This window comes from Dromiciops gliroides, chromosome 1, assembly GCF_019393635.1.
Source record: "Dromiciops gliroides isolate mDroGli1 chromosome 1, mDroGli1.pri, whole genome shotgun sequence".
NCBI classification, from domain to species: Eukaryota; Metazoa; Chordata; class Mammalia; order Microbiotheria; family Microbiotheriidae; genus Dromiciops; species Dromiciops gliroides.
This window is the reverse complement of record NC_057861.1, coordinates 130,630,207-130,651,290: the sequence shown is the minus strand read 5'-3', so window position 1 is coordinate 130,651,290 and position 21,084 is coordinate 130,630,207. Positions and strand designations below refer to the sequence as shown.

The 21,084-nt window shown below is 38.6% G+C and overlaps 1 protein-coding gene across 1 annotated transcript in view; it reads left to right on the top strand.

The window, feature by feature from the left end:
* The first annotated feature begins 395 nt into the window (after positions 1 to 395).
* The window catches only part of EMC2 (ER membrane protein complex subunit 2), a 61,640-nt gene continuing 40,951 nt past the window's right edge, over positions 396 to 21,084 (top strand). The window contains exons 1-2 of the mRNA XM_043977903.1: positions 396 to 508; positions 11,811 to 11,924. Coding sequence (XP_043833838.1) covers positions 469 to 508; positions 11,811 to 11,924 — 154 coding nt within the window. The 5' untranslated portion in view covers positions 396 to 468. The remainder of the gene's footprint in view (positions 509 to 11,810; positions 11,925 to 21,084) is intronic.

The following is a 21,084-nucleotide window of genomic DNA, read 5'->3' as shown; positions in this document are numbered from 1 at the left end:
CTACACACGTAAAATAATTGTCGATGAGAAATGAGAAAACTGAGTATGAGAGATTTAGTGACTTGTCCAGGGCCACCCTTCGTATATATCTCTATCTTTATATCTTATCCATCTATCCATCTACTATTATAAAGTAAAGATAATAAATAAAATAAATTTTAAAATACAATTAAAAGATCAATACATGTCAGAAACGGATAAAATCCCCGGAGCTGGACACTGCTTTCACACACATCTGTCATCCCTGCCCTCCTTCTCCCCTTCTCTCGTCCCCGCTCCTGCGTGACTCCGCCTCCTTACTCCGAGCGGCTGCCTAGCAGGTCCACGTGCACCACTATCCAATGCCCGCCTCCCTCCCAGAATCTCGGCCAATGGACTCGCGAAGACGTCATCAGCTGCCGCCCAAGGCGTTGGTCACGTGTAATCCTTACGCAGCCCTCCTCCTCACTTGTTCTGAGTTTAGGGAAGATGGCGAAGGTTTCTGAGCTCTACGATGTGACCTGGGAAGGTAACCGTTCAGAGGTTGGGGCTGGAAGGGTGCAGAAGGGTCAGCTCTTCAGTGGTCCCTGCAAATCTAGGTTATGTGGGTCTACCTGTGGGACGCGCTGCTGGACCTCTAGCTGTCCGAGCTGAGGCAGGGTCTGAGGCGGACCCGGCCTAGGCCCGGGACGGCGGCCCAGGGAGAGGCCCTCCGGGCCGGCTCCTCCGGGTTTGCTGACCGACTAACCTGCTCCGCTGATGCCAGCTTGCTTGTTCCGTCTGGGCGGCTTGCGAGGCCGACAAGCTCCTTTCCCTGCACCCACAGCGGCAGTGCAGGTGACTAGTACGGCCCCAGGCAGGCACCGCTGGGCTCTAGAAGAGGCACCAGGGGGAGCGGTAAGGTTTGTGGGAGAGGCCCTGGACCGATGGCTTGTTATTTTACGTACTGTATTTCAAAGTTCCATTCCCCGCCCCCTCCACTCCCCTTTTCGTTTCATCTCTTATAACAAATGCATTGCCTTTCCTCACTACATCACCTATCAGTGGGTTAGAAATTCTAGGCCAGTATTTAATTTGGGAAGTCTTTTGTTTTTGTCCCTCTTGAGGGTCCAACCCGGTGGTATTCACTGAGCTTGACTAGAGCACATTCGTGTACATTATGCCTGGAAGTCCCCAAATCTCTTTTAACTCTTAAGAAAAGCAGCGTGGAATGGGTTCAGGGTCAGTCAGCCACCATTTATTAAGGGCCTGCTATGTGCCAGACACTGTTAAATGTTGGAGATACAAAAAGAGGCAAAAGATAGACCCTGTCTACAAGCAGCTTATCATCTAATGAGGGAAGCAACATGCAAACAAATATACACAAAGCAAACTATACAGGATAAATAGTAAATAATTAACAGAGGGAAGCTTCCAGCAAAAGGTGGGATTTTAGTTGGGACTTAAAGGAAGCCTGGGAGATCAATAGGTGAAGTAGAGGAAGGAAAGCATTCCAGGCACTGGAAGAGTGCCAGAGTCCAGAGATAGGGTGTCTTATTAGTGGAAAAGTCAGAAGGCCATTGTCACTGGATGAGAGTATGTGATGGGGCATAAGGTATAAGAAGACTGGAAAGGCAGGAAGTGGCTAGATTATGAAGGGCTTTGAATGCCAAGCAGCATTTTGTATTTGCTCCTGCCTCCAAAAAAGAGTCACTGGAGTTTATTGAGCAGAGAGGAGGAGGTGGAGGAAGATTTCTTCACTAGCTAAATGGAGGATGGATCAGAGTGGGGAGAGACTATTGAGAGATAGCTAGATGGGTAGATAACACATATGATAAATTAGAGATCAAGGAGGGAAGGCCCTACCATTAAGGCTTCTTGTAATAGGTGGGCTTTAAGCTTGGATTTTTAAGGAAGTCAGGGAGGGATGCTAAGATACAGGGGAAGTGAAGACATGGGGCACTGCCAGTGAAAATGTACAGTCAGGAGATCAGTACATCTATTGTGTGAGGAATAACATGGAGGTCAGTTGCTTGATCAAATAGTACATGGTGGAGAGTAAGGTGTAAGAAGACCAGAAAGATAGGAGGGGTTCAGGTTGTGGAAGGGCTTTGCCAAAAAGAGGAATTTATATTTGATCCTGGAGGTCATAGCTAACCATTGGAGTTTATTGAATAGGTGTGCTCTTAACCTAGGATCCATGAACTTCATATAAAATATACCTTAATAACTTTCAATAAATCATTTTCTTTTGTGTTTTGCATATTTTAAAAACACAATTATGAGAATAGGTTTATAAGGTTTATCATACTGCTAAAGGGGCTATGACAAAGTTTAATTAAGTCCCTGACCTAGATCATTTAGCAATGCATGTATAACAGTGATGGGTGCAGGTTGTCCATTGGTCTTTCCTCTCTTTTACCATGTGGACAAAAAGAGTTTTAAGAACCTCTGGCATATCAGATAGTCTTGAGCATTGAAAGACTTGGGATTAAATTTTGTGTCACCATGGACAGGCAAGTCATGAAACTTCTCTGAGCCTGTTTCCTTAATTCATAATATCTATCTCCTAACCTTACATGTTTGGGACACGTGTCTAAATATGTGGACATTAAAACACATTGCAAACCTTACATCCCTGTACAAGTGTTTCCTTGTTCTTATGTAGATAAGAGATAAGTAAAATATTTTTGATAACCTGAATCTGCTTCAATTCAAATATTTTGATGGAAGACTACCTTGAAAGGTGATCTGTAGGAGCCTTCTGAATTAGATTTTTAGGGTTAGCTTCTTAACTGGAATGGTAAACCACTGGTCAGAATTCTTTCCTTGATGGTATAAACAATACCTGGCTAGTTGGGGACTGAGTTTTTATTGCAGCATTCTGTTTGGCTTATTGCTTGACTTTGGGGGAAAATATCTGTATTTTATTCCTTCATCTGAGAGAAGAACAAAAGCAGACTACTTTTATATTTTATAATATTTGGAAGAAGAGTAAACATAAACAAGATTTTAGTATATATCTATAAATAATTTCTTCAAAAAGCAATGGAATGGGAAGAACACTGGACTGGAATTTAGAAGTATATTAAATTAGTAACTGTTTAGATATAATTGATTTCCTTTAAAACCTATGTAATTTATGTATTTAACAATATTCTGAGAAGGGATGCATAAACTTCACCAGGATGCCAAAGGGATCCATGTCAAAAAAAGTTTAAGAACCCTTCTGTTATACATAGTAGATGTCTCCATTTCTGTCTTCTCACTGTCTTCTAAATCAAAACTATCCAACTTGGACAACAAAGCTATAAAGCTTCCACTCCTGAGTGCAGGGGGAACCAGGTTAAAAAGCATTTGGGAAATAGCTAACAAAACAAATAAAAATATAGCAGAGCACAGATCATATCACATTTTAAAACCAAGTCTTTGGGTAGCCTATAGTGATTTCTATGTATGGATTAGTGGCTCCTGTTTCTATTTGAGTTTGATATCATTGTTCTAAGCCTTCTGCATTACTGCTTCTTACCTCATCTTTCAACCGAAACTGCTCCCCATAAAATTTAGCTTTACTTTGTAATGTTTGTACTTAAAGCAACCTCAGAATTATTTGTCTCTTGGCATAGTAAATAAGAGAGCCAATCTTGAAGCCATGTTGCCACCTCCTTGACTCTCACGATCTTAAAGCTCTAGTCTGGCTTTCAACTCATCATTATTGCTCTCTTTAAAGTTCCTAATCCCTTATTGGGCAAATCTAATGACCTTCAATAATCCTCATTCTTCTTGATCATCCTCTTCTTGAAACTCTCTTTTTTTTTAGTTTCTTTGTGACACAGTTTTGTTCTGGTTCTCCTACCTGTCTGACCAATCCTCAGTCTCTTGCTCATCTTCCTTCAGATCACAGACACTAACATCCAGTGTTTCCAACCCTCCTGTCCCTCCAGGTTTTATTCTGGGACCTCTTCTCCATCTTTACTGTATCACTCCATGCTATCATTAGCTCCCATAAAAATTCAGTTACCGGGGCAGCTAGGTGGTGCAGTGGATAAAGCACCGGCCCTGGATTCAGGAGTACCTGAGTTCAAATCCGGCCTCAGACACTTGACACTTACTAGCTGTGTGACCCCGGGCAAGTCATTTAACCCCAATTGCCTCACTAAAAAAAAAAAAATTCAGTTACCTCTATGCAGATGATTCTGAGTTCCCTTTGTCCAGCCCTAGCCTCTTTTCTGACTTTCGGTTTTATCACCAAGTGCCTTCTATCCTGTAAACATCTCAAGTTCAACTTGTCCAAAACAGAACTCTATCTTTTTTCCTCAACCCTCCTCTCTTCTCCTTTACTATTAAGGGCACCAGCATTCTCCCAGTTGCCCAAGCTCACAACCTTGACTTCTCATTCATACTCATTTCCCTTATCTTGTGTATTGCCAAGTTGATTCTAACTTTATAAAATCTCTTGCTTCATATCTCTCAACTCTAATCCTTCCTCCACTTGGTTGCAAAATTGATTTTCTTAAAACACGGGGTCTGACCATGCTATTCTGCTACTTGATAAACTCCAGGAACTCCTCATCACCTGGAGTATCAAATATAAAAACCTCTGTTTGACTTTTATAACCTGATCCCTTTCCAATCTTCCTACACATTCCCCTCCACATACTCTACAATCCAGCATCACTGACCTTCTCTTCTTCATCTGACTGGATGCTCATCTCCTAACTCAGTATCCAATCAGTGGCTGTCTCCTGGGCCTCAAATACTGCTTCTCAGTTTCTTCATGGACTCTTCTCAAGTCCCACTTTATGCAAAAGACCTTCCTGGTCTCCTTCAGTGCTAACAATTTTCCTATGACATTACCCCCAATTTAGCCTGTACATATCTTGTGTATACATAGTCATTTGCCTGTTGTCTCCCCTCTTAGAAAGTGAGCTCCTTGAGGGCAGGGTCTGTGTTTTTGGTTTTTGTGTGTGTATGTACCCAGACACAGTGCCTAGCACATAGGAGGCATTTCATAAATACTTGTTGATTTTGATTTGTCTTAAAATCTGGATGGGGAAACAAGACATACATGAAATAAATAGGGACCAGCAATAGGTGTAGCTTATTAGGATAAATTCACATTTATTTTACATAACAAGATTTACTTTGCATTTTCCCCATAAACCTTTGAGGTAAGTAGTACAAGTATTTCTATCCCTGTTTTACAGCTGGTAAAACAGATTTAGGGAGACTCAAGTGATGTGCCTAGTCACACAGCTAATATGATTATACTGTGTGCATGGCAGCTACAAGTACAAGTGAATAAAGCCGTGAACTTGTAGTTTGGAAGACTTGTTCAGATTCTGCCTCAGACTTTCTAGCTGTGTGACTCTAGACAAGACACACCTTAAAAAAATTTTTTTTAAAGCTTCAATTTCCTCATCTGTAAAATGTGTACAATTTATGAGGACCAAATGAGGTAACATAGGAACATGTACTCAAACCTTAAAAGTTCTATATAAATGCAAGCTATTATTATTAATGTCAATCTGGATTGGAAACAAGGTTTCCAGATTCCTAGTTCAGTGTTCTTTACATAGTACCAAGTTATTGTAATCAAGCATTAGATTTTATAGTAAGATATAAAACTTTTCCCACTAATTCCTGACCGAGCTTTTGAGCTCAATTTTTATGTATATGGATTATGTTTAGTTGGGCTTATTCTCAGAAAACCTGGATTCAGTTTGTGCTCTGATACTTGCTAGCTTGTGGATAAGTCACTTCATTATTTTTGAGCCTTAGTTTTCTCATATGTAAAGGCAGAGATAATACTTGCATTACCTATCTCAGGGTTGTTGTGAAGAAAGTGGTTTAAAGTACTGTATAAATGTGAGCTACTGCTATCATTTATTACTAGGATTTGAAGATTTTGTTAAGCAGTAATGATAGGCAAGAGACTTAGACTAATTTCATCTCTTCCATCCTCTCCTTTCTCTAGACAAACTTAGTTTGAACAAGTTGAGGAAAAGTACTAAAAACAATTGTAGAATTTTATTCTTTCAAAATTCATATTTGGGTATAGGTTCCTTACTAATCCATTCCTTGTGTTAGGGAAGTATGATTGAAGAAAACAATTTCATTTTATCTTTTAGAGGTCAAAACTAGCATCTAGAATTGTGTACTTCTATAGGCCTTATTGTAGTTGAACCTTGAATGACAAAAAATTTCTTGAACTCAACCTGTATACTGATGTATTCTAACTATCCATTGATTTAGAAAGTACATAATGACAAACTAAAATGATTTAGTAATACTTTTAAATGAATTTATTTTATTAATAACACCTACATAATTTGAAAAGTAGCAGTATATGATGAAGCCTGTTCAGTTTATAGGAGATATATTTACTTATTTATGGATTCAGAGACCTCTTACATCCCCAAGACTATAGTCTAGCATTATATTTTGAAACATGGTAATATCAGAAGTGGCTACATGCTGAGCAGATGTGTATACACACTATATACATGCATGCACACCTGAAAGAATGACAGATCAAAATGCATACTTATTGTGCTGTCGCTTACCGTGGCACTTGTTATATCATAGAATTTTGGATTTGGATGAGTCTTTAAAAGTCATCTAGCCAATATGCTTATTCGATACATGACATGATGGCCTTTTACCAACTACTCCATATTTAGGGATGTTGAAATTATGGATGTTTAAAAATTAATTATTGTACTCATGGCTTGACTAAATAAAACTGGATGAAATTAATTTATTATTGATGGTTTATTTCTGTAACAGTGAATTTGAAACTTAAAAGGTTTTGATTTGAATCTCTGTTGGTGTTAGGCTAAGGATGGTGAAGGAAGAGATAGTGGGGGGAGGAGATCTAAATGATGTCAGATTTGGGGAAGAGGAGCTCTAGTTCCATGACCTCAATTTTTCAGTGAATTATAAGGCAAGTTTTCACCTGAGAGGGTTGGGAAGAGGATGCTGAGGGGGACTAGGAGGGAAGGAAAAGGTTTGGAAAAAGCTGCTCTTGTGAGTGTACTAGTGAATTAATTAGAGGGGTATAAAAAGCATAATTTGTTGCAGTGAGGACCCAATTGAAATTCAGATTTGTAGTGAGCCTACTCAGCATAGTTTTGTTATTTTTCTCTATTTCTTTTCAGCAGCATGAGAATGGGGGGAAGACAGTGGATGGTGGAAGTTATTCAATGCTGGAACTTGGCAAAGCATGGTTATTGTAAAGAGATAAAGGACTGTAGTTAGAGATGAATTTCTTGGTTCACCAATACATTTGAGAAGATAGGGAAGGGAGAAAAGTACAGCTAATGCAGGGTGGATGAGTTGGAGGTCTTGGTGACCTCTAATGAGAAGAAGATGACCAGTAGAGTTGGATACTAGGTATCTTAAACCAGAGGGAGAGATGGAATGATAAAATATTAGGATCACTTAAAGGAATTGTGTAGGTCATGAACATAGAACAAAAAACTTGTGACTGATGGCAAGACCAAGGGTATGCCTATTTTTGTGTGTAGGTGAGGTAGAATGGAGGAATATGTTTAGGAGAAATTGATCAGACAAAAAAACTCTAGTACGTTAGGGTGTTTGAGGGAGGATCAACATGTATGTTGAAGTCTCCCAATATGAGGGTAGAGGTTGGAGAGAAGAGAAGAGAAACTGAATCAGGCACTGGACTTATGAGGAAGGAAGGAAAATCTCTTTAAGAGGCAGTTGCTATGAGAATCTTTATTGGGTGATATAAATTAGGATTGATTGAACATCAGGGGAGAGATTACTGAGTAATGGTGGTGGAGGGAGGGTCTGGAAGTAGCATTGGGGAACGTGGAGTTTTTGGAATCCTCCCCTTTCTCTCTCTTGGCCATAATCCCACTCACACACCAAGGGTCTGTGAGTCCAGGGGTATGAATGAAAGTGCAACCAGTTCTTAGAAGGTGTCTGAAGAAGCTGAGTCATTAGAAGGGAGCCAGGTCCTAGAGAACCAGTAGATGGGAGGAAATGGAAAGGGAAGAAGTTAAGATGAAAACAAGTTTGTGAGGTATGGAACAGGAATTCTAGAGAGGATATTAGAAGGTGGGGCTAAGGGGGAGGGGAATAAGGAATAATGCAGTATTGGTTCTGGAATGGAGGTTTGTATAATCACTGGGCTTAGTATGTTCAGGGTGGGAGTCTGCTAATCATTGAGGAGTGAGTCTAGCAGGTTATAAAGAGAGGTATTTTGATTTCTATCCCCCTCATGTTAGCTCTCCCTCCTTCGAAATTATTTTGCGTGTATTTTGCACTTATATATCTGTATATATGTTATTACCTCCATTAGAAGCTAACTTCCTTGAAGGCAAAAGCTGTTTTTTACCTTTCTTTGTGTTACTGGTGCCTAGCACATAATAGATGCTTAATAAATGTTTGATGAATCAAGTGACTTTCACATAGTCATAAAACTCTTGTCAGGGAAGGATTTAAATGAATTTTAAAAACTATTAAGTATTTATATGTGAGGCCCGATACCGAGTAGTGGGGATACAAAGAAGCCACTATCTCCTGTTCTCTGGGATCTTACATTCTAATAGGGGAATCAACCATAGAGGAAGTTTCATTTGCAGTTTGGATGGAAAGTTCCCATAACCATTAGGATACAGAGGTAAAGTGGTAAAGCAACTTTTAGGGTGATTTCCACTGACAAAAGTGTAGCTGTTGTCAGTGTTCTTAAGTTTGTCATTTGACAGTGCCAAAGATTTTGGTGGTGAGAACTAAATTTATTTATTTATTTATTTAGGGCAGCTGTAGCTACTGAAGAGGCAGAGGCCAATGTCACCTGCAAAAGCCTTTGTTGGGTAACAAGAGTTGCTTCCCTAGATAATAACTGTAGGGGCATGGATGGAAATAACCTGGTAAACTGGTATGGGCGGAGAGAGAGAGAGAGAGTGAGTGTGTGTGTGTGTGTGTGTGTGTGAGTGAGTGTGTGAGTGAGCGCGCACGCATGCGAGCTCACATGCTAGTTTTCCTGAGACTTTGGGGCTTATCGGCTCATCCTTGGCAGTTGGTCAGTGACTAATGATGGTGGAAGGGATGGTGGGCCACTTCACAGAGCTTGCTTTCCTCAATGATAGAGAGGGACATAGGCTGGTAGCAGGGACCGAGTGATCTGGGGAACATGCTTTTTCCCCTTGGGTAGGAGGGGAGGTTGTCATAACTGAAATAAAATGTCAAGTCATTTTACTGACTTGACAAATGCCACCTCCTTTGCCAGTGTGGTAGGCTGGTTGTCTGCCCTGTAGATGGTAATTGGTTAGTGTTTGATTTGAATCCAGGTCTGTCTTCCAAATTTGGAGATTCAGCACACTATCCACTACATCATTGAGGTCAAACTCAAATACAAGTGGTGACCACTAAACCATACAGCTGGCCACATATTGACTTAGAAAACCACATATTAACATTATGTTCTGTTGTGTTTTTATTTATTCTGTGAAATATTTCTCAATTATATTTTAATCTGGTTTGGCCCTGTATGCCTACTGGGTGTTTGACCACACTGCTGTTAATATGTTGCAGTTGCGTTTTTGTTTTTTTTTGTTTTTTTTTAAAGAATGATATATCTGGTAATGATGTTCAGGATCTGGCAGCAGTATGAAAGATAGATTGTTAGGGTCAGAGTATAAGAAGATATGTGTTCCCTGGATGAAATACAAAATCCTCTATTTGGCATATAAAGTTTGTCATAAACTTTCTCATCTTACTAGTCTTATATTTTGTTTCTGGTCACAATGGCATTGTACCTCCCTTTCGTCTCACTGCCCATATACTTCTACCTGCTGTTCCTTGAGCACAATACTTTCTCTTTGTTCTCCATACTTCTTCCTTGTGATTTTCTTGAGTTCTAAAAGAAACTTGCACTTTTGACAGGAGACTTTTCCTGGTATCTGCAGGTATTAGTGCCTTTTCTTCTGAGATTTCCACCCATAAACTTGGTACATAGCTTATTTGTGTCTAGCTATTTACATATTGTCTCCTCCATTTGCTTGTGAGCTACCCAAGGGCAAGGACTATTTTTTTCTTTGTTATCTCCAATACTTAGCACAGTACCTGGCATATTGTAAATATAGTTGATTATATAGCAATCTAGGTCTGTGATGATGAGTGGATAATAGTGGTAGTAGTGGGAAAGAAGAGGAATTCTAGAAATATTTCAAAGTGTTGCTAGATGTTGTAATTGACTGAATGTAGGAAGGAGATTAAAAAGTTACTCTAAAGTTTCAGGCCTACAGGGTAGTATGTGCAGTTTACGGAAATGTAGAGTTTAGTAAGGTCAACCAAATTTCTGGAAAGATTATTTTTTATAGGTGTGTAGCATTTGAGTTTAAGGGACATTGAGTGAAAAAATGTTCTCTTAGAAGCTATTATTACTACATATTTTAATTTTTTATGACTTTTGATTAGTCAATCAACAAGCATTTATTAAGAGCCTGCAATGTGTAAGGCACTTTATGAAATGATGTGTGTTGGAGGAGCTCACAATCTAATGGGGGAGATGACAGGCAAACACTCTTTATACAAGAGGGGATTCCCATGGAAGTGGGGCAACGGGAAAGGCTTCCTGTAATAGATGGGATATTAGTTGGGACTTAAAGGAAGCCAGGGGAGCCAAGTGGCAGATATGAGAAACGAGAACATAGCAAGAATGGGAGAGAGCCATCCAGAGAGAGTGCTTGAGCTGAGAGGAGTATCTTCTTTGTGGAACACCCAAGAGGCCAGTCAGTGTCACTAGATCAAAGTGTATGCCATGGGGAATAAGATATAAGAAGAATGGAAAGGTAGGAGGGGACTTGGTTTTAAAGGGCTTTGAATACCAAATAAAGCATTTTGCTTTTTCTTCTGGAAGCAATAGAGAACCACTTGAGTTTATTAGTAAGGGGGGTAGGGAATCACATGGTCAGACCTATGCTTTAGGAAAGCTACTTTGGTGGCCTAATGGAGGATGAATTAGAATGTGGAGAGACTTGAAGTAGGCAGCTCCTGTGGAGATACCATCTAGTAGCTGCTCCTGAAGGTGTGGTAGACACAGCTACTCAGAAAGGAAAGTTCTTACCACCATAATTCACTGTTAGAAACTGATATTTTATCATTGGAAATGACATTAAAGAAGGAGCATTAACGTCTCCTTTGCCACTTCACCTTCCTGACCTTGGAACTTTTCTATTTGACTTCCCTATGTATTGAATCCCCCATTAGCTCTTTGAAAGAGGGGGTTAGCTTTTCTTGTTGTATTTCCGGTGTTTGATACTTAGTATTTAATAAGTGCTTCATTCATTCAGGGTCACAAAGTCAGTATATATCAGAGATGGGACTTGAACTCAGGCCTTTTGGTTTCAAGGCAAGCTCTCCATCAACTGCACACTGTCTTTCTGTATTATTAACAAGTTTTTAAAAATTCATATTCATTTTATCCTTTTAAAGTTCATATTTTTGTGTATATTTTATGATATATACATATACTGGTATAAGTGTACATAATTTATGTATACACTTGTATACTTGTAAACACTTGTGTATAATTTGGATATGTAGCCATATATTTAAAGTGCATGATCTAAGATTTTTCACCAATAGGGGAGTGTGACCAAAACATTAACCTGTTTAGTTGCTTTTGGCATGAAAACATTGAGTGCTTTGGCTCTGGTCACACCTAGTATCCACTAGAAGTAGGACTTTATTGACTCTCAAGGTCTCCCCTCCATCCACTATGTTGTTTCCTCTCTGAATTCTTATCCTTTAATTATAAATTGTTTTTTACATTTTTGAATTTATTATTGACCAAAGAAGGCAACATTTTTGTTTTTCAGAAATGCGGGATAAAATGAGAAAATGGAGGGAAGAAAACTACCGAAATAGTGAACAGATAGTAGAAGTTGGAGAGGAGTTAATTAATGAATATGCTTCTAAACTTGGAGATGATGGTAAGCTTTTTTTTTTTAAATTATGTTGTTATATCAATTTATATGTTTTTCTATAAGCTCAATTGCTGGAAGATGAATATTATGGGTGGCTTTTTTGAGAAAAAATGACCCACCCAAGAAGTACAGAGAACTCTACAGATTTCTCCTGCTGTCCATATACCATCTGTTTCCATTGTTGACTCTAGGTTGTGAATTCCCTTATATGATCCTTTAGCTGCTGAATTTTGTTGTGGGCAATTTGTACCCTATGTCAAAGATCAGTTATTTTTTTTTTAGTGGGGGTACATCCTCCGCTGATGCAGATGAGCAACCTAGCTTTAATTTAGCAGGTGCTATTTGAGAGTTAACTGGGACCAAAAATTCATCCTCCTGCAGTTAACCTGGGTTAACAACTTTCCAAATTTTTGCTGGTCCTTGGGCAACAGGTATAGTAAATACATTACCAGACCAGTACTAACAACATTCCCAGCATGGTAGAATTGGCAAAAACTTGTTAGTATTGACTTAGACTCTGAGGAACCTAGAGTCACTTTCGAAACCACGGTGAGATATTGAAGGAGGACTTTAGTAGTGATATTCTGCTGTGTACCATACTGCAGCATTAAAGAAATTATATTGACCTAGTGACTGTAATTAAAAAAAAAAGCCCTGATTTTGAAGTTAAGGGAGCAGAATTTAAAATTAAAGTAGTGCTGCTACTTTCTAGCCATTTGTTCTTAAGTAAATGAATTAATTTTCCTGGGCTTCAGGGTTTTGGGTTTTTTTTTTTCCATCTGTAAAATTAGAGTTGGACTAGATAACATTTAAATTCTCTTCCAGATGTCTTGTGTTTGCTTTCACTACACAACTGGAATTCCTTCCCACCAATAATATATCTTGATTTCAGCAAGCTATTTGACCAACATATCTTTGATACCCATATTAGTAAATTTAGATATATTTGTGGCAGATTTTGTAGCTATGGTCAGATTAATGGATTGATGTAAGTGTGCTGGGAGAGCAGTGAGTTCTGTCCTTAGTGCTCTCCTCTTTGTCATTTTTATCAGTGCTTTGCTCCAGGATTTAGGAGGCCTGCTTATCTCATTTCCTGAAGGCTTAGAGGTATAGCTAATCCTCCTGATCCTTATGATCTTCATAGTCTTGAATAGGCCAAAGTCAACAAGAAATAAATTCAGAGTTCTGCATTTAAGATTTTTTAAATGCCATTGCTGAGAATAAGCTAGGATAGTAGCATGTGAAAAAGTCTTACAGATTTTTATTAGCCACAAATTCAGTATGAGCCAAAAGAGTGAATGTAGCATTAGATGTAAATAAAAGCAAAATGTCCAGATTATGGGAGGTAATAGTCTCTCTATTCTACTTTGTTGATGGCCTATCTCAGTCTCCATAGCAACTACTCCAAAACTTTTCTACTTTTCTCAGGGCCTCATCAAGTCTTTATTATAATTCAGATATTTATTCAGTACCAACTCCATGGTAAGCATTGGAACTACAATTATAATGGATGATACAATCCCTTCTCACCAGGAAATTACATTCTAATGGGAAGGCAATAAGGCCATATATAAGCATATACAGAGTAAATAGGAAGTACTGTTTAAAAAGTAGTTTGAGAGGGGAGGCACTAGCAGTTAATATGATCTAGAAAGGCTTCATGTGGTGGATGGTGCTTGAGCTAGGACTTGAAGATAGAGAGGGAGTCTATGATGGGGAGGTGAAGAGAGAGTACCATCCAGCTAGTGCAAAGATACAAAGACAGGAGATGGAGTATCGTGTTTGAGGAATAATGAGAAGGTCAGTTTGGTCGGGTCGAAGAATATGGGAAGGAGAATTATGTACAAGAAGAGTGAGAATATAGGTTGGAGCCAGGTCATAAAGAGATTTAAAAACTAAACAAAGGAGTTTGTATTTTGTCCTAGAGGGATTAGGAAGCCATTCAAATTGATTGAGTAGAGAAATGTTACCATAAGATCTGATTTAAGGAACATCCCTGAAGAGGGAGAGATGAGGCCGGGAGACCAATTAGGAGGATAATCTCTTCAAGAAGTGAGGAGGGCCTGAACCTTTCATGGTAGTTGTGAGAGTAGAGAGAAGAGTTTGAGTTTGAGATGTTGAAGTAGAAACAAGAAGATTTGGTACCTGACTGGCTATGTAGGGTGAGAGAGAATAAGGAAGGAGGATAACTCCAAGGTTATAAACTGAAGAGATTAGAAGAATTCTGCTCTGACAGAAGCAGTGAAGTTTAGAAGAGGGAAGGTTTTGGAAAAAGAATTGATGATTGCTGTTTTGGAAATATTGAGACTTCTTGGACATCCAGTTTTAATTAGGCAGTCAGTGATGTGGAATTGAAGGTCTGGAAAGAGCTTGGGACTGTATAAAGATATGTAAATCATATACATAAGGATGAGATAATTAAAATTATGGCAATAGATGAAGTTATTGAAAATAGAGATAGTTGAGGGGGGACCTAAGACTGAGCCTTAGGAAACACCCACACTGAGGGGGTGTGCTCTGTGTGATGAACTTGTGAAAGAGTCTGAGAAGCAGCAGTTAGATCATGTAGAACCAAAGAGCAAGGAAGGATTATTTTCTCTTTGTAAGAAATAGGTGGAAAGGAGGAGAGAGATGATGTAGTTGGAGTTTGAAATGAAGAGAAGGGATATCATTTGAATAGCCTTAGGTTTCTCAGTAAAGTAAGGGGGAAGGTCCTCAGCTGAAAGAAAGCATGGGGGGCAGCTAGATGGCGCAGTGGTTAAGCACCGGCCCTGGATTCAGGAGTACCTGAGTTCAAATCCGGCCTCAGACACTTGACACTTACTAGCTGTGTGACCGTGGGCAGGTCACTTTACCCCCTTTGCCTGCAAAAAAAAAAAAAAAAATTATTAAAAAAAAAAAAAAAGAAAGCATGGAGGCAGATGTTTGTTAGGTTTGAAGTGAGATAAGAAGGTTTGGAAAAGCTTTCGTGGGGAGTGAGGTAGGGAATCACTTAGGAATGATTAAAAGGACCATTTTGCTTCAGTGATAGCCCAGTTGAAGTTTGATGATATTAATTTATAGTGTATCTAGTCAGCATAATTGTGTGACATCATTCAGCTCCATTCAGCAGCATATGAATAGAAGAAACAGATTGTGGGAGTAATCCAGAGCTGAGGTTTAGCAAGAGACAAGCAGTGACAGTACAGGATGATAATGGATTTCAAAACTAACACTTCTTAAAATTTCTTCTCTAAAAATTTTTCCCTATCAGCCAGTTTTTCCTTTTCTCTTTTGTCAGAGGAAGAAGTATCCATATTACTTCTTCTCTTTGACTAATTTGTTCTTTGAATTCCATTTTCTCCTGTTTCCTCCATAGTCTGGTTCTGTTAGTCTATTGGATTGTAGATAAGAACTGGAAGGATCATTTGATGCCATGTGCCTAACTTCTTTTCTTCATAGAGGAAGAGACTAAAGCTCAGAGAACTTAAATGATTTGCCAGAGTTGTTAACACGAGCTAATGAGAGTCAGAGATAGCATTTGAACTCTGGTCTTCTACTATGCCATACTGCTTTTCAGTTCCCTCTATTGGCTTTTCTCTATGCCTCCATATGTACTACATCTCTGTAGTACTGCTATTAACAACAACCCATTGGGGCAGCTAGGTGGCGCAGTGGATAAAACACCAGCCCTGGATTCAGGAGGACCTGAGTTCAAATGCAGCCTTAGACATTTGACACTTACTAGCTGTGTGACCCTGGGCAGGTCACTTAACCCTCATTGCCCCACCCCCCAAAAAGCAAATCCAAAACTGTAGTGTCCTGTACTTTGGGAAGATTAATTTGACAGCTGAGTGGATGAAGAGTTTTGACACAGGTGCTACAACAGCCTGGTTGTGAGATGATGAAAGCCTTCACCAAGGTGGTGGCAATATTGGAGGAGGGAACAAAGAAAAGTATTATGATGTTATGAGAGATATCTTCAAAGTAAAATTGATGGGAGTTGCAACAGATCGGATATGGGAGGTGAGAGAAAAGTGAATGATGACTTCCAGATTGCAAAATGGGAAGATGGTGAGGCTTTAGACAGTAAGAGAGAAGTTCAGAAGAGGGTTATGGTTGCAGGGGGAAGATATGAGTTTGGTTTTGGACATTTTGATTTTGATTTATCTATGGGACATCCAATTTGAAGTGTCTAATAGATAGCTGGAGATGCAGATCTGGAGAAGAAAAAGCAAGGTTCAGAATGCCTGATCTAGTTGCAGCTAGGTGGCACAATAGATAAATCACCAGCCCTGGATTCAGGAGGACCTGAGTTCAAATTCAGCCTCAGACCCTTGACACTTACTAGCTGTGTGACCCTGGGCAAGTCACTTAACCCTCATTGCCCCACAAAAACAAAAACAAAAACAAAAACAAACCCAGCCTATCATTATATACTACTTAAGGTTTACAAAGTATGACATTGGGCAAATCATGTAATACCTGAGCCTCAATTTTCTTATCTGTAAAATGTGATGTTTTGACTGAATGAACTTGTATCAATCTCCAATTCTTAGTACAATGCCTGGCAAATAATAGTTGCTTAATAAGTGATTGGTCACTTTCCCACACTTAATATTATGGTCTTGAGCCAGCAACACTTTGAGGGAGGCAATGTAAATATTCTACCCATTTTGTAGGTGGGTAAGCTGAGGCAAAAGGAAGTGAAGGGGCTTCCTAGGGTGATACAGTTAATAAATGTCAGAGGTAAGATTTAAGACTTTTCTGACTACAAAACTAATGTTCTTTTTTTTTTTAATGTTTTACTAGCTTTTAACATTGAACATCAATACAACTAAGCTTTCTTATAAGGTTCACTTAAATTAATCTCCAGGTGGAAAGTATACTGTGTTTTTATTCCCTCTAAGGCCCCATCACCATTTTTTGGTCTATTCTAATTTACTTTGAATTCTTTTCTGATTGATACAATCACAGAATTTTAAAGTTGAAAGGTACCTTGATAGCCCACTCCAACTCCATATACAAAAGGGAATCTTTACTATAACATAGCTGAGAAATGCTCACCCAGCCTCTGTTTGAAGATCTCCAAGGAGTGGAAGGCCATCATCTCTTGAGGCAGCCCATTTTCTTTTTGGACAATGCAAATTGTTAGGAAGTAGGTTTTGTTTTGTTTTTTCCTGATATTGTCTTAAATCCACATAGTTGCAACTTTCACCTTTTCTCTCACTTTTACTTTCTGGGGCCAAACAGAGGAAGTCTAATTCCCCTTTCATATGACATCCCTTCAGATACTTGAAGAAAGCCATCATATCCCTCCTGAATCTTGTTTTCTCCAGGTTAAAAATGCCTGTTTTCTTTGGTGGATCCATTATATTTAATAAATCTCAAACATATAATGGACTTAATAATACTTGTTGATTGATATCACTGTAGTGTGCAAGCTGTTTTCTTGATTCTGAATTGTTCCCCCTTTTCATTATTTCATAAAGTTCTTTCTAGACTTCTTTGTATTACTTATAACTACATTTTGGTATTTCATTATCTTATTATGCCACAATTTATTTCACCGTTCTCTTTTGGAGCACTTTAAAAATTCTTTCAGTTGGTTTTTGCAGTTACATAATAATGCTGCTATATGAAAATCTTTGAAAAGATTGCTTTTTTTGTTTTTTATAATACTGTCAGGGTATATTCCCAGGAATTAAGTCATAGAGTATGATTTTTTTTTCCATAACATTTGTTATATACTGCCACATTTTTCTCTTAAAAAGATTTAATTCATTTTTAGTTTACCAGTAAAGGAGAAATATACAATTTCCCTCACAATGCTGTCAGTAGTATTGTGTCTTTGCTTTTCAATATTTTTGCCAATATTATAAGAGCTATTTTTAATGGCAAAAATATTGAAAAGCAAAGACACAATACTACTGGCAGTGATTTTAACTTGATTCTCTTGTATTATTAGTGAGGTTGAACATTTTTCTAGCTTGTTTCCTCTTTTAACAATTGTTTATATCCTTACAGCATTTAACCATTGTGAACTGGGAAGCACCCATGTGACTGGATAGTAGAGGGCTTTTTATCTGTTACATTTGCTGTAAATAGTATTTTGGATGTTATCTTTCTTTTATACTTTTTGTTGTGCAGTTTTTTAACATAGTCAAGCCCATCTACCTTTTCTATTTCCATTTATTGAAGAAAAACTTCCATTTGCTGAAAAAAAGTAATTGTTTCCTTTCTACCACTGTGAACTCTAGAAATGATGGTAGAAAAAAGACCTCATCATCCTCAACCATTCTTCACCATTTATTTAAGTGAAGAAATTAACCCAGTTTTCCTCTGTGAACCTTTCCCCCCTTTGTTTCTGTAGTACTGAACTCTTTCAGTACCCCTACCTTTGTGATCATTCTCTCTCCTTTTTTTCCCCCTTTGCTGCTTTTTCTCTGGATCTTTGATTATGTATTGTACAAAGTTGTGGAATCTGCTCCCTTTTTCTCTTAATAGTCTTCTCAGTGGTGATTTCCATCAATCCCATGGTCTTAGATATCACGTAATAAATGATGTTACAGTTTCTCTCTATTTCTATTTTCATAAACAAAGGACCATTTGTATCTCATATCTACCTGGACTTTTTACTATACCTCAAATTCCATAAATCTAAAATTGGGTGCCAAACCAATTCATCTTGCCTCCTTTTATTGGGGGGGGGGCAATGGGGATTAAGTGACTTGCCCAGGGTCACACAGCCAGTAAGTGTCAAGTGTCTGAGGCCGGATTTGAACTCAGGTCCTCCTGAATCCGGGGCAAGTGCTTTATCCACTGCACCACCTAGCTGCCCCCTTGCCTGCTATTTTTTAATAGTGTTATTATCATTTACACGTCTCAAAATATGCATGATCTTAGACTCTTCACCTTCTCTCTATCCCTTATATCTAGCCATTTTACAGAATTCCATGGATTCTGTTGCTGTAATAGTTTTTGAATTTCTCCTCTTTTAATTCCACAATAACTGCTGTAATTCAGGCTTTATTACTTCTTGCCTGTGCTATTACTCAGGAAGTTTTATAAACCCTCTGAAGTAGTAACTGTCTCAAGTCTCCCCCTTTTCCTAACCCAAACTCCCTGTTAAATTCCATCTTATACACAAGCTTAATCTTTTTAATGAATAGCTTTGAACATAGTATTTCTGCTCAGTATCCCTTCAATGGCACCTCATAGCCTATTGAATAACATACACCTTCTTTGGTTTTCACAGAGTTGGTGTGCTAGCTAGTTTCTGAGCCTGTTTTGTGTATCTTTCTTCTTCTGCCATTGAAATACTACATACCCTTCAAGTCCCAGTCCCAAAGTAATTTCTTTTATGAAGTCTGCCCTGGCATTCCCCTTTCTTTGCTTCTCCCTCAGAACAGATGTAATATTTCCCTTTGAATACTTGACACTTGTTCATTTCTGTTCATTAAATTTCATATTTCCTTTTCCCTTATTTGTAATTCTCTCTCTTAGGCCTCCTTGAGAACAGGTCCTGTCTTATTTCCCTTTGTATCCATTCATTTATTCAGTGCCTGCCATGTGCCAGGAACTATTTTAAATGCTTGGAACACAAAAAGAGGCAAAAGACAGTCTTGGCCCTCAAGGAACTTACAGTCTAATAGGGGAAACAACAGGCGCACAAGATATATGCAAAACAAGCTATATATAGAATAAATAGGAGATAATTAACAGAGGGAAGGCACTAGAATTAAGAGGGATTGGGAGAAGTTTCCTGTAAAAGGTGGGATTTTATTTGGGACTTAAAAGAAGGTAGCGAAGTCAGTAAGGTACAGTTGAGGAGAGAAAGCAGGCCAGGCATGGGGAATAGCCAGAGAGCAGTGCCCTCAGCCCTTTCCTCCATAGCATCTACAACAGTTCTACAGAGGAGGTGCTTGTCTAATGAATAAAAGTGTTGGTCATTTTATACAAATTTAAACTATTTTTTCCTATTCTGGGTATTATAATTTAAAGGCATTAACAAACTATCACATGAGGGCAGCCTTGGCAGGGGATGTGAAAGAAACATTTTGTGACGTGATGACAGTTAAAAGATTTAATAATTGACTTGGAAAAAACTTTAGAGGAAGAAGATATTAGTCTTCAAGGGTTATTGTGTGGCAAAGGATATAGACTTATTTCTTGTGAATTCAGAAGGTAGAACTAGAACCTGGAGATTCTACATTCAATAAATATCAAGTACCTAAATATGCAAAGGGATCTGGGAATTACAAAGACTAATAAGTTTCTGTCCTTAAAGAGTTTTTAAAGGGGATACAGCATGTGCAACAGATAAATAAATACAAGGTCATAAGAAGTGGGGAAAGAACAGCCTGAGGGATCAGGGACATCTGTGTGCAGCTGATGAGCTCAACTTTGAAGTAAGTCATGTGATTATGAAGGCCTCTGGATGAGAAAGGAAGGGAATTGTCAGCATGGTGAATAGCTTGTGCACGTCTATGGAGTCAGAATATGGAATTTGAAATTTGGGGAGCAGCTAATAATCAGTTTGACTAGAATGTAGATCTCATGAAATGAAAGGTATGTAGGAGCTGGATTGTGAAGGGCTTTTAATGTCAAGTTGAGGACTTTGTATTTATCTCAGAATGATAGGGAAGAAGGAAGGAGCAAACACTGGAGTGTTAATCTGTCAGCTGTACTGAATTTATATTGGAGAGGGGCGAACAATTAAGAGGCTATTATAATGGACATTTGAAATATGTTTAGTTCATGTATAGTTTAAAATCTTACCTTTTATAGGAAATTTCTCCCAATCCCTCTAGTGCCTTCCCTCTGTTAATTATCTTTTATTTATATGTTTATATGTTTAAGGAGCCAGTAGATGGGAAGAGATTGATCATTAGAGAAAGCGAAAGATTAATAAACCAAGCTCCTATAGAGGATGGGAGGCAATAGAGGGCACAAATAGAAGAGTTGACAAGGTCACTGCTTTCTCAGGCACCTTTTCTGACTCCCTCCCCAATTATTGGTGTTCTATCCTTCCTCAAATTTTTGAGTGCAATAATTTGCACTTATCTATGCTCATCCGTTTACATATTGTATGCTCCAAGTAGCATGTAAGCTCCTTGAGGGCCGAGGCAGCTTTTCATTTTGTCTTTGTATCCCCAGCACTTGGCACTTAATCCTTATTGGATTG